General features: G+C 43.8%; 1 protein-coding gene across 2 annotated transcripts in view; it reads right to left on the bottom strand.

Moving 5' to 3' along the window:
* PLXNA2 (plexin A2) overlaps nt 1-14,762 on the bottom strand; it is a 611,865-nt gene that overhangs the window by 362,176 nt on the left and 234,927 nt on the right. For both annotated transcript variants that reach the window (XM_084853404.1, XM_084853402.1), the window contains one exon: nt 3,594-3,728. In XM_084853404.1, coding sequence (XP_084709530.1) covers nt 3,594-3,728 — 135 coding nt within the window. The remainder of the gene's footprint in view (nt 1-3,593; nt 3,729-14,762) is intronic.

Genomic DNA, 14,762 nt, shown 5'->3' on the forward strand with positions numbered 1-14,762 from the left:
AAGTACACAATACAGTTTCTTCCTCTGACTGGCTGAAAGTCTAACTTTTTAGTTAAAGAGTATCACCCCGGTTAAACCAAAGACCAGACCATATGTAGATGGTCTGAAAGAAGCTTAGCACTATGTCCTAGCTGTGTCCGCATGTCCTTGGATTCCTAGGTTTATGCACACATAGAATAAGAAGTCATTTTGGTAGTTCTAAGATAGCATGATGGTCACAGAAGATGCAGGGTTCTAGAGGAGAACCATAGTAGCTAAAATCTACGGGAGACTGAGGAGCCATTGTAGACACTCAGGCATTGCTGTAGTGTGGTCTTATCAGCCTACATGTGTCAGGACATGGACCAGCTGAGATTACCGAACTAGTGAACTACTAATTGCATGGGCCTTAAAACAGACTCTTCTTCTAGTTCACGCTCTTTGGCCACTACTGAAACTGCCATATAGCTGTAGCAAATTCTTCTTTTAAACATTTATAGCACATCCCATCCTAAAGGGAAGTGTGTCTGTCACTGCCACTGTTTCAGAAGAAAGGATGGATAATACTTTGGGTTTACAGTTAATGAACAAACAACATCTCATAATTACTGGAAGTTACAGCACACACTTGTTTTGCTTCTGGGTCCCCCACCCCAGTTATGCAAAAACCATTAAGAAATATTATCAGAAAATATAACCCGTTGCCACTGAAGGAAAAATGTACAAAAGGGCTGCAGTCTCAATACTTTTTTATTGGGTTCATTTCAAAAGCTGGGTACAAGGGGACACAATGGGAGCTGCTTTGTGCGCAGCACGTTCAAAATTATGTGCTTTTCTTTAGTCACTATGTGTTAACATAGATTTGGAAAATCAGGTCCTTTGTTCTGGCTTCTAAAAATCAATTCCCAAAGGGTTCAATTCCACAAAGAAATATGCAGTGCAATCTAAAGTCTTTGTGATGATACCCTCATCTCCTGCCATACACACAGCACTAGACAAATTATTCAGTATTACAGAGGCAAGAGGGATAGCCACTAAAATGCTTAACAAAATCAGTGAACCCAAGAGCAAGGCTTCATGGCTGGGATCTCTTGTATTTTCTAATCTCTGACAGGAGCAGAATACAGTCAATCTGTTGCAGTTGAGGTTCTGGATTATTTACATGGTCCTGGCTCCTGTAAGCAACAGACTTTAGTGGACTGCAAAGGCTATAAATTTTCATCATAATCATTTTGGTGTTGCCAGGTACAATCTGGTTCCTTTTTTTTCAGAATGGCAGTTTATCACACTCATAAACAGGTTCAGAGCAAGGGCCTTGAAGACAGTAAATATCAGGGAATCGAAGAGCTGACACAGCTTGGGAAACAGTGACTCAGATTCCAGGTCTCCCGTTTAGAAAGAGTTCATCACTTTCCTCTTTCCTACATTCACAGCTGAAATGAGTTTCAACTAGGGATGTACGAAAGTGACTTACCTTTAACGAAATTTGATTCGAGGTGGGGGAAGGCACTCCCCCCCCCCGAAATTCTGGCGGGGGAGGAGGCGCTCCGTCCTTCCCCCTCAAAATTCTGGCCGGGGGGGAGGCGCTGCATCCCTCCCCCCCCCAAATCCTGGCCATAGCCGCCCCCGTTTGCGTCCCTGCAGTCAGCCATGATAGGCTATGTAAATGTTTACGTAGCCTATCACGGCTGATTTAAAAGAAAAAAAACACGCGCGTATGCAAATGGCGGCGCCCATGGGCGCCGCCATTTGCGTTCCTTATTTTGACATGTCTTAGTCTACGTAAACACATTTACATAGACTACGGCGAAAATAAGGGGAACGCAAATAGCGTAGCGTTTAAACATTTACGTAGCCTATCACGGTATTTTTTAAAAATCTAGCCGTGATAGGCTACGTAAATCTTTACATAGCCTATCATTTTTAATTTTTTTTTACTGGGAATGGCGGCGGTGGCAGCCGCCGCCGAACCGCCGCTGGACCGCCGCTGGAGCCGCCGCTGCCAAGAGGATTTGCCCAAGGTAAGTCCCGTCCCGGGGGGTGGCGGGGAGGGTGGCAGACCGTTTTGCCACCAATTTCAGGGGGCCGAATGCGCTGGCATTCGGCCTCCCCGAGATTCATGGTGAAATTCTCTGACATCCCTAGTTTCAACCATCATCGCTATCTCCAAGAAACTGCTGCCCAGAGCATTCCGTGCAATTCATTGGCTTCATAAGCTTGCATGTTCATGCTTAATCCTGTCTAAGTGGGACCGAGCTGGCTAAAGTGTGAGCACAGTAGCTGGTGCTTTGTGGATCACCATCCATATCTATTCCCGGTGGTTGTAAGATAAATGTGATAAATGGGAAGCATTGAGAAAAATGCCTGGGACAATTGAGATGTGTAATTAATGAATTAAATGTAGAGGGATCACTAGGAAGTACAGGGAATTATAAGAGATACTTCACAGAAAACAACATTGATAAATTGTGCCTGGTCTTAAGAAAAATAACAGAGAAGACAGCAGTGGTATCAAGCTAAGAAATAATCTGCTATCCAGGTTACTTCTTAGCATGACAATGGACTGGATCCAGAGTCAGACATGCTTAGTGTAGTGTAGTCGCACCGAAATCAGTCGGGTTTAAGTCAGTCATTCTGAACTTGACCCATTGATTTCAAAACGTCTACTCCATGCATGACTAAGTCTCAGCCCATACAGAGGGTAGAATCCAGTTCTAATAGAATCCACGTGTGGGTGAAGTTTAAGATCAAGAATCTAAAATTTAAGCCAGTCTTGGTTACATCCACACATTCTAAAATGTTAAGCCCGATGAGTCCTTAAATGGTAGGTTTGGGAGTTTATCACAGAAGTCTTATAAATGGGTTGCCAAACTGATAATTAATACAAAGGACTTCAAATTTTCTTGTTCGTAAATAAAAAGAAACAAAGTCACAAAATACTTTCAATTTAAAAACACTTCCTTCCTGCTTTCTATGTGATATTAGCAACATTTAGAAGCATCACATGGAGCCGGACCTTGGCCACGACTATCTTTTGTAACCTTAACAAACACTGGGTCGGGATTTCAGTATGTACAAATTGCTCAACATGGCTGGATGGATAGAACAGACATGGAACAAAGCAGTGTCCTGAACTTCCTTGAATACAGTTTGCTTGCATTGTACTCTGCTTCTAATCTTGCAATTTAAATTGCCTCTTAAAACACATGCACTTGAAATCCAGAAAAACAAAACAACAAAAGACAGTTCTATGCAAAGGTAGCCTACTGCCAAACATATGGAGAGGAATGAATGGACGAGTCTTTTGCCCAATGAAACGGGCTTTGCTAGCAGATTGAAGTCCAAATCCCCAAACTATATTTCATTCACCATGGCTCTGTCTAATTTCCATTTCTTAAAGACAATAGTGTACCAATGAGAAGGAAACCTCCTCCTTCCCTGGTGCACAGACAGTTGTCTCTGCCCAGACCTTGATAAAAATAAAACCTCCATTGGCACTATCCATACCAGAAGCAAATGTTAAGAAAAAGGAACAGTTTAGAATATGCAGTGCTTTCCCACTGCAAATAGAGCTAAATATAAAAGCTACAGTGGGGTGGAAGAGCAAGACTTACCTGTTTTTCTGACATGACGTAGAGGTAATTATGATCTGTGGAGAAGGCCATGTCACGAAGGATAGGACTCCCGTCCTTGAAAATTGGCACCATTTCATACTGAATACCACCGTGAGGAGGCCCATCTGCTCGAATCTGGAATAAAGATGGGCATACTACAGGTGAAATCACTGTCATTAAATTTGAGGGAAAATATAGGCAGACGTTAACTACGTAGCTATTCAATGGAGGCTAAAGTCAAGGCCAGTTTGATACCCAGCATGTCAGAATGGCATCTAAACATAAGAGTGCTATGAAGAATGTGGTGTGAGGGCATTTTCACAAGTGACATTTGGAATGCCTTTTAGTGTTCAATGGAGCCCTTTTCACGTGGTCAAAATACACCTAGAATGACTACATGGAGAGGAGAGTAGGACTACACTCACTGTTTTTGTTGTCCCAGTGTCCGAATGGTCACTGGTTTTCTGTTCACACAACCTAAATGCACATCAGTTTTTCCATTTGCTTAGGTTTGCTACACGACTGGAGCTACTACTTTTCTGTCTCAGTCAAACTTATATGCATGTCAGCTCTATGCAAACACAATCAATGCATATGACGGTTGAGGCATGGGACAGCAGGTATTATCTCATCCCCTCCCCCACTTTTAACATGTTACTTGTTCGTGCAATCGGGCCAAGTGAAAAAGCTAATGTTGGTTGGAAGAATGCAGAACAGACCCATTTTCTGAACTGAATGCATAGTTTGATCATTGTGGCCCTTTCCTTTGAATTAGAATATGGAAATTCAAATATAGTTATTTTCTTTATTTGTGAAGACACCCTTAATTCCTCAAGCCCTTAGAAATAGAAGGTGGAGAAGTTGACAACTTGTTGGCTGTAGAGTTACAAAAGACCAAAGGAAAATGGGGGAGGGAGAAGCCCCTCCTTTTTAAATCCAATCCCACCCCCAGTCATTTCACATCTCCCGGTTCTAAACACTGATTCCTGGCTCTAAACAATGATTCTCAGAATTTCCATATTTCTCTCATTATTGCTTTGCACCTTCATAGAGTGTGTATTTTCCATCTTTGAAAGTAAAAAATTTATATGGTAATTTTTGCTTTCTCTCCATTCTAATAAGAACTAGAAAGAGGACCCTAAGCACCAATGCACCTCTGTGCCTGTTACCTTCCAAGATGACAGGCAACGTTTTCAAAAGCATCGAAGTGATCAGGGCATCCCATATTTTAGTATCAAAACATAAAAGGAAAAGGAAAAACAATATTTTTATTTTATAAGAGTGAACACCAGTTATACACTGTGTATGTGAGTGACACAGCAAGCCTTGTGCCAGAGTTGGTAATTGCATGAAAAATTGCAGTTTAGGTTGATAATAGAAATTTGAACAACAACTTTTCAAAGATAGCTAGTAGAAACCAATATTCCATTGTTTTGATGAGACAATGGCCTGGTTCTCACTGAGGAGGTAAATCTGCATCTGGGCCAGCACCACTTCTAGGGTAGCCACTTATACATCACCGAAAGAGAGGAAATGTATCACCAAAAAAGATTTGTATAAAATTAGCATATGCTAATCTACACATATAGATGCAAATTCAGAAATAACTACTATAATTTCAATTAAGGTACAATACATCTCAGTAGAGTGAAGAAGACTATGCATGAGCTGTGTGCCTGCTCAGTCTACTGTCCAAGTGCTAACTACTGATGGGCAACTTGAAGGCCCTGACTCTCCCTTATTATCAGCGGTGTAGTGGTGGCGGGTCACGCGGGGGTGTTGCTCCGGCACTTTTTTTGAAGCCAGCTCCCAGCCGGGTCGCAGTCTGCTAGGGAAGGAGGAGGGAGCAGAGGGAGTGCAGGCGGCCACCTCTTGGCTGCTGGCTAGACAAAGGGAGTGAGCAAGCGAGAGAGGGAGCCTGAGGAAGCTCTGTAGCCTCCCCCCCCCCCGCTCTTGGCTTCTCTGCCTGTCCCTGCTCCGTGTCTGCGTGCCCGGCACTGTCCTTGTCTCCTGCAACGCTGGCCACCCATTCAGGGCGGCTGCTGCTGGCCATGGCAGCAGGGGGTGGGGGTGCTGCCACCATTATTTACTTATGGGGCAGGGCAGGTGGCTAGTTTGTGCCAGTTTTTAGGATTTATCAGACGGTCCTATGCATGTTTACTCAGAAGTCAGTCCCACTATGTTCAATTGCCAGTTGGGCTTTTTCCCAGGTAAGTGTGTGTAGGACTGCAGCCTTAGCTGCCTTCCCAAGTTCTCTGTAAACTTAATTCGAAATAAACACCCATCGGATTGCACTGTTAATTCTTGAACATTAATTTCTACAGTAAGCAGAATTGCCAAATGCAACCTGCTCTGTCAGCAACACTTTTTGGTACCAGGTTGGCATGTACCTGGGCAAACAAACCCAGGTGGAGGGAAGGGAAACAGAAAAAAATCAATTGCTGGGACAGGAGAAAGAAGGTAGGTGTGTGTGTATGTGTGTGTGTTTCAATCCAGCTGGGTGTGTGGACATTTCCGTTGCAGGATGGCAGAGATATAATGAAGGAGCTTAGGAAAGGCTAGTGGGTAATGTTGGGGCACTAAGGGAGTGTGCAAGGGGGCAGTTTAAATGAGAAGGGATCTGTCCATGAGGGCTGAGTTGAGAGGGTGAAGCATCCATGGGGTATCATATTTTGAAAACCTAAAATGTTTGTGTTTGAGTGAGTGAAAAAGGTTTCAAAACCCCTGCATTTTTTTCCTCAGACATCTAATTGAAATACCCCTGCCTTAGTCACAGCTGCACTGTTTTTGGATCCCAGCTGAAGGCGGTATATCTTACAAGGTTGTACAATCTTAGAAGGGGCGTGGCTGTGAGGGGGCGTGGCTGTGACTGCCACGAAGGGGCCCTGCACTTCTGAACTTGCCACTACACTACTGCTTATTATCCTCCATTATCTTTAAACTGGACTTGGACTGAACAGTCCTTCAAATAGAGGAGACCTTCAGACAGATGACTGTACTCTGTAATGTAGGACATAAATCAATCCTAACTACTTCTGGCTCCAGGTGGGGGAATCACATGACTGAATGTTCATCCATATTTTAAAAATCCCCTCAGCATGGAGAAGCATATCAGGGGAGGAGGGTGCTAGCTTAGTTTTCTCCCTAACATCTACTGTTCTATGCAGAGGGTTCTCTTTGCAGAAGGAGCATCTGAGTATGCGAACTCCGTGCCTATAGTCTCACATGGTATAGCCCTGACTTGGGTTCATTCATCCAGCAATAACTCATCCTCTGTCTTAAATGAAATGTATTGGTTGATACCAATATTGTGAGGCTATCCAGTCTGAGCAGAAGATTTTGGGGGGTGTTATTACAGGCAGCAAATAGTCATTGATTGATTGATTGATTGAATCATAGAATCATAGAATAGTAGGGTTGGAAGGGGCCTACAAGGCCATCGAGTCCAACCCCCTGCTCAGTGCAGGAATCCAAGATGGCTGACAGATGGCTGTCCAGCCTCGTCTTGAATACCTCCAGTGTGGGAGAGCCCACCACCTCCCTAGGTCATTGGTTCCATTGTCATATTGCTCTAACAGTCAGGAAGTTTTTCCTGATGTTCAGCTGGAATCTGGCTTCCTGTAACTTGAGCCCATTATTCCGTGACCTGCATTCTGGGATGATGGAGAAGAGATCCTGGCCTTCCTCTCTGGAACAACCTTTCAAGTACTTGAAGAGCGCTATCATATCTCCCCCCCAGTCTTCTCTTCTCAAGGCTAAACATGCCCAGTTCTTTCAGTAAACTGCCTTTTAACCCAAATAGGACCCCCAAGGTGACGTACAATTAAAACTTACAGCAATTTAGTTCATTATGATATTTATGCCATCATGAGGAGTACCATTTGGATCAAACACCAAATTTGTCTGCATCAAACACCAGAGCAAAGTATTTGATTTAGATTCTAAAACCATATAAAAGATTGTACTTTCTAGCTGATATAGGCATCTCATCACCTCCTAAAATTTGCTGATTCCAGCAAAGAAAACATAGCTCTCAGCAGATAAGCAAATGAAGTGGGTATTTGGCTAGTATTGGAGGAAGGCCTCCTGGCCTGTTGATATTGTAGATAGTTGAGGTGTGATTATGCAAATTCTTCTCCCTGCAGGAAAACTCTGCTCAGCTTGTAACGGACCCCACTGCACACAGCAGGAACACAACTGTGAGAGCAGATCCTAGTCTCTTTCCAAATGTTAATAATTGATGGCCTTGGGGAAGAGAGAGGGAGGGATAAACAAGGAATTTACATTGTATTTTCCCTAGAAGGATTTGCATATTTGAGGAGCCATTTGATTACAACATGGTGTCTACATAACACCAGGCTGCAAACATTGGCAACTATCAGGCTGGGAGATTAGACCAGCCATGGGAACCAACAGCTCCATGAAGCTTCCTGATGCCCTGTGGCACTCACTGACAGAGATTCTGTTACTTACTGGCCAAAAAACTGCTGTGCATGAAGGGGTGCTTCAGTGCACATGCATGTGCTGCCATGCTAGGAGGACGGGATGGTGGCTGAGTTATGGGGCAGGGGCGGGGAAGCTCATCACAAAGAAGCCATCTGCTGTGACTCCATACCTCCCTGTCACTCATCATCCCATCTTGCTGCTCAGTGACTCAAATTCTGATTATTGTGCTAGGGCTGAAGCATGAAAAGGCCATTTTAGTGAAGGATGAGCTTCTAAGAAAGGTAGTAGAAAAGTGGGCAAGGGCTGAGGAGAATCAGAACCTTTACACAAACAATGTCCTTTTCCAAAATGGCCAGAAATTATATATACTATTAAAAAAAATGTTTATGCTCATTAGATCAGGGGCAGGAAACTTGTGGCCCTCCAGATGATTTGGCCTACAAATCCCATCTTCCCTCACCTTTGGCTATGCTGGCTAGGGCTGATGGGATTTGTGGCCTTCCATTATGGCCTACAAGTTACCCACCCCTGTGTTAGATCCAAAAGGAAAATATGTGTTTCACAGTTCATGATGGGTAAGGCGAAATTGTACTCATTCCAAATGCCCTGAAACATCTCTTCTCAGTTTGCAACTTGTAAGGAAGCAGACTGCTCTGTCCCCAAGCCCAGCTCTTCCAGCAATCCCCTTCTCCACCCATCATTAAACCAGCTGTTTAAAACTGTTGCCAAGGCAACAGCCTCCAAAGTCCTTCCATTAAAATGTCTGATTGTAATTTAATTAATCCTCACAGGCCAGCAGGCAATGTGTTGCTAAGCCTGGCATGGTGGCATTTCCTGATCACTGAAACATGACTGAGTTCGAGTTTCTGGCAAGGACACTTTGTCTTTTCCTTTCCACAAGCAAGTAATCAACATTTCCTCATGAAACAGGAAATCCTCTTCCCATTCAACTCATAAGAGACGCCCCAAGCGGACTATAGAGCGAGGGGGACAGTTCAGTGCCCTCTTATGCCCTCCTCTGTATGACACTAGCAGTGCCATGCTCTGAGAAGGTGCAGTTTTCAAAATGCCAAACTGGACTAAACTGTTCTTACATTTCAAAAGGAGGTCTTAGATACATCTCAGCTGCTACATAGTGTCTGTTTTGAATGGCATCCTGTGGCAGGTACCTCCATGCAGCAACTGGGGATGTACAACCCCCCCACTGTCCAGTCTGGGGGGGGGGTTCCAGGGAGAGGCAATTTGGGCCATTCAGGGCCCTGCAGAATCCTCCAGAACCCAGACACGTCTGCCGGAGTTGGCGGAGTGGCTCTCTGGCTCCCCATAAGATGTGATACGCTAATGGCGGCTGCCATTAGCCTCTTGTGGGAAAAATCCAGCTGTAAATGGCATATTGTACATCATTTGTGGCTGTAAAGCACTGACTTTGACCTAAATTGCAGTTGTTTACGGCTGTATTTAGGTCAAAGTAAGTGCTTTACAGCCGCAAATGGCGTACAATACGCCATTTACGGCTGTAACTTCCCTGCAATAAGCTAATGGCAGCCGCCATTAGCGTATCACATCTTATAGAGAGCTGAAGAGCTGCCCTGCAGGAACACCTCCGGACCTGGAGGTAAGTGCAGCCGCTCTGCTGCAGACTCCGGAGATCGGATGCTTTGGAATCCGGCCTCATTTGAGTCCATGGCAGAATACTCCAGCATCCCTAGCAGCAAGTTATGTGTCTATGTCAGGGATGTTGAAACTCTTTTACCCCAAGGGCCAAATTCTATTTCAGAGAAGCTCTCAGGAGCCACATTCCAGTGGTGGGTGGGGCCAAAGGCAAAAGGGACAGGGCAAAAATGCTAGCATATTTTAGCTTAAAGCGCTTCCTGCCAGTAACTAAGGAGAGGCATTTCAGCCTTTTAGAACTGGGCAAAAAACTGCAAAATCTGGGAAATTGCCAAATGATTAGTAGTCAGGCACAAGGGGCTGGACTGGGATCCCAGAAAGACCAGATCTGGCCCACAGCCTCAGGTTCAACACACCTGGTCTGTGTTTACACACTTCACAGAGACTTGCATGTCAATAAAGATTTAATACCCTCTGACCTCAGGGCTGCTTCACACATAACTAAGTACTTACGTGGGTATCAGCAGTGTGTGTGTATGTGGTGTGGTGTGTGTGTATGCATAATTATAGCATTTCTTTATTTGTTGCATTGCATCCTGCTTTTTGTCCAAGGAGCATATATTTTATAATCACAACATTCCTGTGGCAAAGGTCAGGCAGAGAGAGAATGAGTGTCATGATTAAGCAGAGATTTGAGCGGTCCAATTTATAAAATGCTGATACTGCTTTTCCATTAAAAATATATGATAGTTTAATAATCTAAAATACACAAATGTTTATAGTGAAACAGAGTGTAATTCTAATGTGTGTGGTGAAAAACTCTCATTTAAATCACACATTCTGATTGACACAAGTACTTCCCACAAATTCCTACTATTTGGAAATGCTGTCTATGTGCTAAGTTGTTCTTAATTAGGAGTGAGGACTAACAGGCAGGTTAGAACTGAGAAAAACATTCACAGTCCGGAGTGTTTGATGTTACTGACAAAACTCTCTTGCACCCACCCACCACCATCACACCAAATCACACAGCCACTCCCTATTGGGAAAGAAGGGGCAAAGCAGCTAGGAACCTCCACATAGGGATGGGTGAACGAGCACATCGTCTCACTGCTCATCTCATGCATGTTTCCTGTTTGTGTTTGCAATCACTGCTTGTTCTGTGCAAAAGGGAAATGTGCACAAATCGAGCAGCGAATGAATGGGAAATTTGTGCAAATCTCCCCCTAAATTTGTGCACATTTCCTCCATAGGCTAAAGCAGGGCTGATTCAGTCTATTAAAGAAATTTGCACAAATTAGGATATTTTCTCAAATTGACCTGGGGAATCAAGGATGGGAAGTGCGACCACATTTTTGACAATTTGTGAATGTTTTCAGTGGACATGTGGTTGTACTCGTGCTCGTGTTCAGAGCTTTGAATGGGGCATGCTTGCATGTTTTCCAAGGCAAAACAAAATTCTCATACATCCCTACCTACATGCACTTTCTTACAGAAGCCCACACTTGACTTGAGGAGCAAGGGTAAGCAAGCTACTGAAGAGCTTGTACTGACCTCTACTAAAGGGTAGACAGTCAACCTTATTGGTGGACATGCATCAGTGGTTCACCAAATAGTAAGCCTGGACATGTAAGAACATAAGAATTGCTTTGCTTGATCAGATCAAAATTCTATCTATCTATGACTGATGGAGAGGCCTCTTGGGCATTTTCATTTCATGCAGGGAGGCATGAACCTGCCAAATATGTTCATTGCATGAACCTGCCAAATACGTTGAGTTTGTGTCCCCTGCCCTCCCTTTTTGATGATGCAATGGTGGGGGAGATGCAGCAATATTTTCAGGGAGGGCCTGCCTTCCAGCTGAAGTTGTTGACCCTTGCTACTCTGCAGCTTAGAATTTATTATTTCTAGTATCCCTTGAAAAGGACAGGAGTGAAGGTAAAAATGAGACCACAGATCTGAATGACACCATCAAAGGCAGAAAAAGCAGCATTGTGCATAAACATCAGTGTAAGAAGACAAGTGTTCAGGAAGACATGACACTGTAGGCTATTTGTGATTATGGATGCCTTCATTAATGAACTAATTAAAAATACTTATTCCCCAAAGCTCTCCATTAACCATTCATTGGCTTGGTTTCATCTGGATTCTGAAAGCGTGAAACAACTTATTTAAATGACTGACCAGTTGAATCTCTGACAAGTTGCATGAGGCAAGAGCCCTGCAGCTAAAAATGAAACCCACAGAACAGTTCATGATACAGAGGATGGAGACTACCCTAGGACTCATCTGTGATGCTGAAGAGTCTCCTGGGATGAAAGGAGGCTGTTTCCTCAATCAATGCTGATATGTGTTTGCAAATACAGCTTGAAAGGAGCCTAACAACATAATCTGCAAATCCAAATATCAGTCCCAGCTCAGAGCATTCAAGGCCAGCAAAACATCTGCACGTGACCAAGCAAAATGCATTCCGATTCGGAAATTTTAGTTCTTCAAAGGCATCATGGAGATTTGTCTGGCTAATACCCCTACAATGCAGACTGCAGGCATAAGCTCTACATTATCTTAAGAGATTAGCAAAATACCATATTGTGTCATGTATATGTCGCAGAGTAAGCACCCCTGGTGATAGTGTCTGATCCATTCAAGGCTCTAATACAACCCCACTCACCCACTGAACTGAGTCTTCCGCACAGTATTTTACTCACCATCACAACTGTCATTATAACTAAGCTATGATGGGTCTGCATCTCCTTCCAATTCCTCTCCGCAGGCTCTCATTAAAGGGTGTTAAAGACTCTTTGTGGGAACTTTCCATGACTAAATTACCTGTCTTTTTTCATTATGAATTCTAAAGTGAGACAGAATTTCATGACAAAGTATTCTGTGCCAGAAAAATAGCAGAAGTGCCTTTGCATCAAGCCCCACATCTTGAAAGCAGCAAGCCTGTTTCTCTGAATGCCCAGAGATCAACAGCTACCTTTTCACACCTCTTCGGAAGTACCAAGAGAAGGAAGATGGCCCACGAATTTAAGATCAGTTCTGTCATTTTAAAGAACAGCATGCATTCTCTGCTGTGCCCTTCACTCTAGCAGCCCCCTACCTCACCAGTTCTTGATAGCCTTAGGTCAGGTAACTGCAGAAGAAGGGATGAAGAAAGACACCAATCACTTTATAAGCTAGTGAGAAATGGCAGCCATATTTCAAAATGAGCAAGGGCTGAACAATCCAGCACACTGGTTCCAGGAGCCCATTTCTAGTCACAAAGCAGGGAAAGCTTTCTGATCAGCTACTACTCCAATGGTGTTTTCTCTCTCTTTTGCACGGTGTTGCCAGATGTTCCCCATGCCTAACCTTCAGAAGGTTCCTAAACCCTGACCCTGGCCTTGAGGGAACCCTAAAGGAAAATCCCCTTCCCTCAGTGACCATCAATCAGACCTTGTGCATGTGCTACCAGAAATGTTACTGTGATGCCGCACTTCCACATTTTGAACTGTCACGGTTTCGGATGCCCAGACAAAAGGGAAAGAAACACAAGATCACATATGCATGGAAAAACCCCTCATGACCACAGAATGCCATGACTGTAATGTGAGAATAAGAGTCGCAAGGTATTCTTCATAAATTTACTTTGCTATGTCTTTGTTGTGTCGCTGAGAGGAACATTGGAACTGGTCCTTACAGGATCTACTTCCTAGCAACCCACTTCACTTGCATTTCTCTCTGCCGCTACTTAAGAGTCCACTGAGGTTCCTCTCTGAATAGTATCACAAAGGCAGCGGAAACACCCAGCCTCATAAATGGCTGCAGCTAAGTTTCCCCACCTCACTCTGTGTCCTGGTACATTAAGGAGCAACACTGATGTGATTTAATGCTCTGTCTTCTGTGTGGGAAGCTTCCCCTTTGAAATTAAAGTGAAATACTAATCCTATTATAATTCTTCCCCTTAAATCATAGATATGTCCACAAGGAAATTAATGACAACTCTTTACATGCATATTCAATTCAAATCAGCATATCCAATTAACCATGTTACCTGGAGGCCCCCTCATCTCAGTATCTCTGTCACATTTCCACTATTTAGCCCTAAATGATGGCAGAATAAAGTCATTCTTGGTGGACATCATCTCCTTTTGTTGTTGTGAGGGCATCAGGGAATGGGTTCATTTTTTAAAGGTCACTGATATGACCTATCGGTCATATGAACAGTTCTGTGAGAATATGCTCCACATGAAAGATGGAAAAGGAGTACAATGAGCAGCAAAATTCTCTCTAAAGCAAAAGGAAATTCATGACCACAGGAGCCATTTCATCTTATTAGAGATTAAAGCCCTCTACAGGTATTATGCCTGAACAGGGTAGAGCAATGCATGTGAGGGGCACAACATCTCTGCCTTCAACATCCCCTTCCCCGTCCATTCCCCAACTTTCCTGCATTGAGTGGGGAGGTCTGAAGGGTATCAAGAAGTACTCCCCAGCTATACAAATGTGTTTTCAGGGAGAGTGCAATGGGCTGCACAGCCAATTCCCAGACATAAGAATCACTTACTCACAGGGCCTCCATCTTGTTGCAGATTCAATGTCAGTTTACTGGCCATCACCTAGCCCCATCCAGCACTTGCACAGTTTCTCCTGACTCAGATGACAAGGAGAAATAGAGCTGAGTATCATCAGCGTATTGATGACAACTTAATATAAATCCCTTGTCTTCATATAGATGTTAAAGAGCATGAGGGTTAAGATGGACCTTAGCAGGTTCCCATCACTCATATACCATGGGGGAAGCAATCTCCCTCCCCCATGCCACTTTCTGAGACCAACCCTGCAGGTAGGAGGGGAACCACTGCATCATTGTGCCTCCAACACCCAACCCGTAGAACCAATCCAGTAAAATAACATGATTGGTTTGTAACAAAAGCTGCTGAGAGATCAAGGAGTATCAAAAGGGTCACCCTCCTGTCTCTATCCCAAGAGAGGTTTTTGTAGTTTCTCCTCCAACTCTGGAATTAAGTTTCACTTGTACAACAACATTTTGAGCTGCAAAAGCTTTATTTGATAACGATGCAAGCTGAAGTGGTTGTGATTTAGCAGAAGAGGCAAAAACAAAACAGA

This window comes from Heloderma suspectum, chromosome 4 (assembly GCF_057233095.1).
Source record: "Heloderma suspectum isolate Gila_16-S chromosome 4, 16-S_ref, whole genome shotgun sequence".
NCBI lineage: Eukaryota > Metazoa > Chordata > Lepidosauria > Squamata > Helodermatidae > Heloderma > Heloderma suspectum.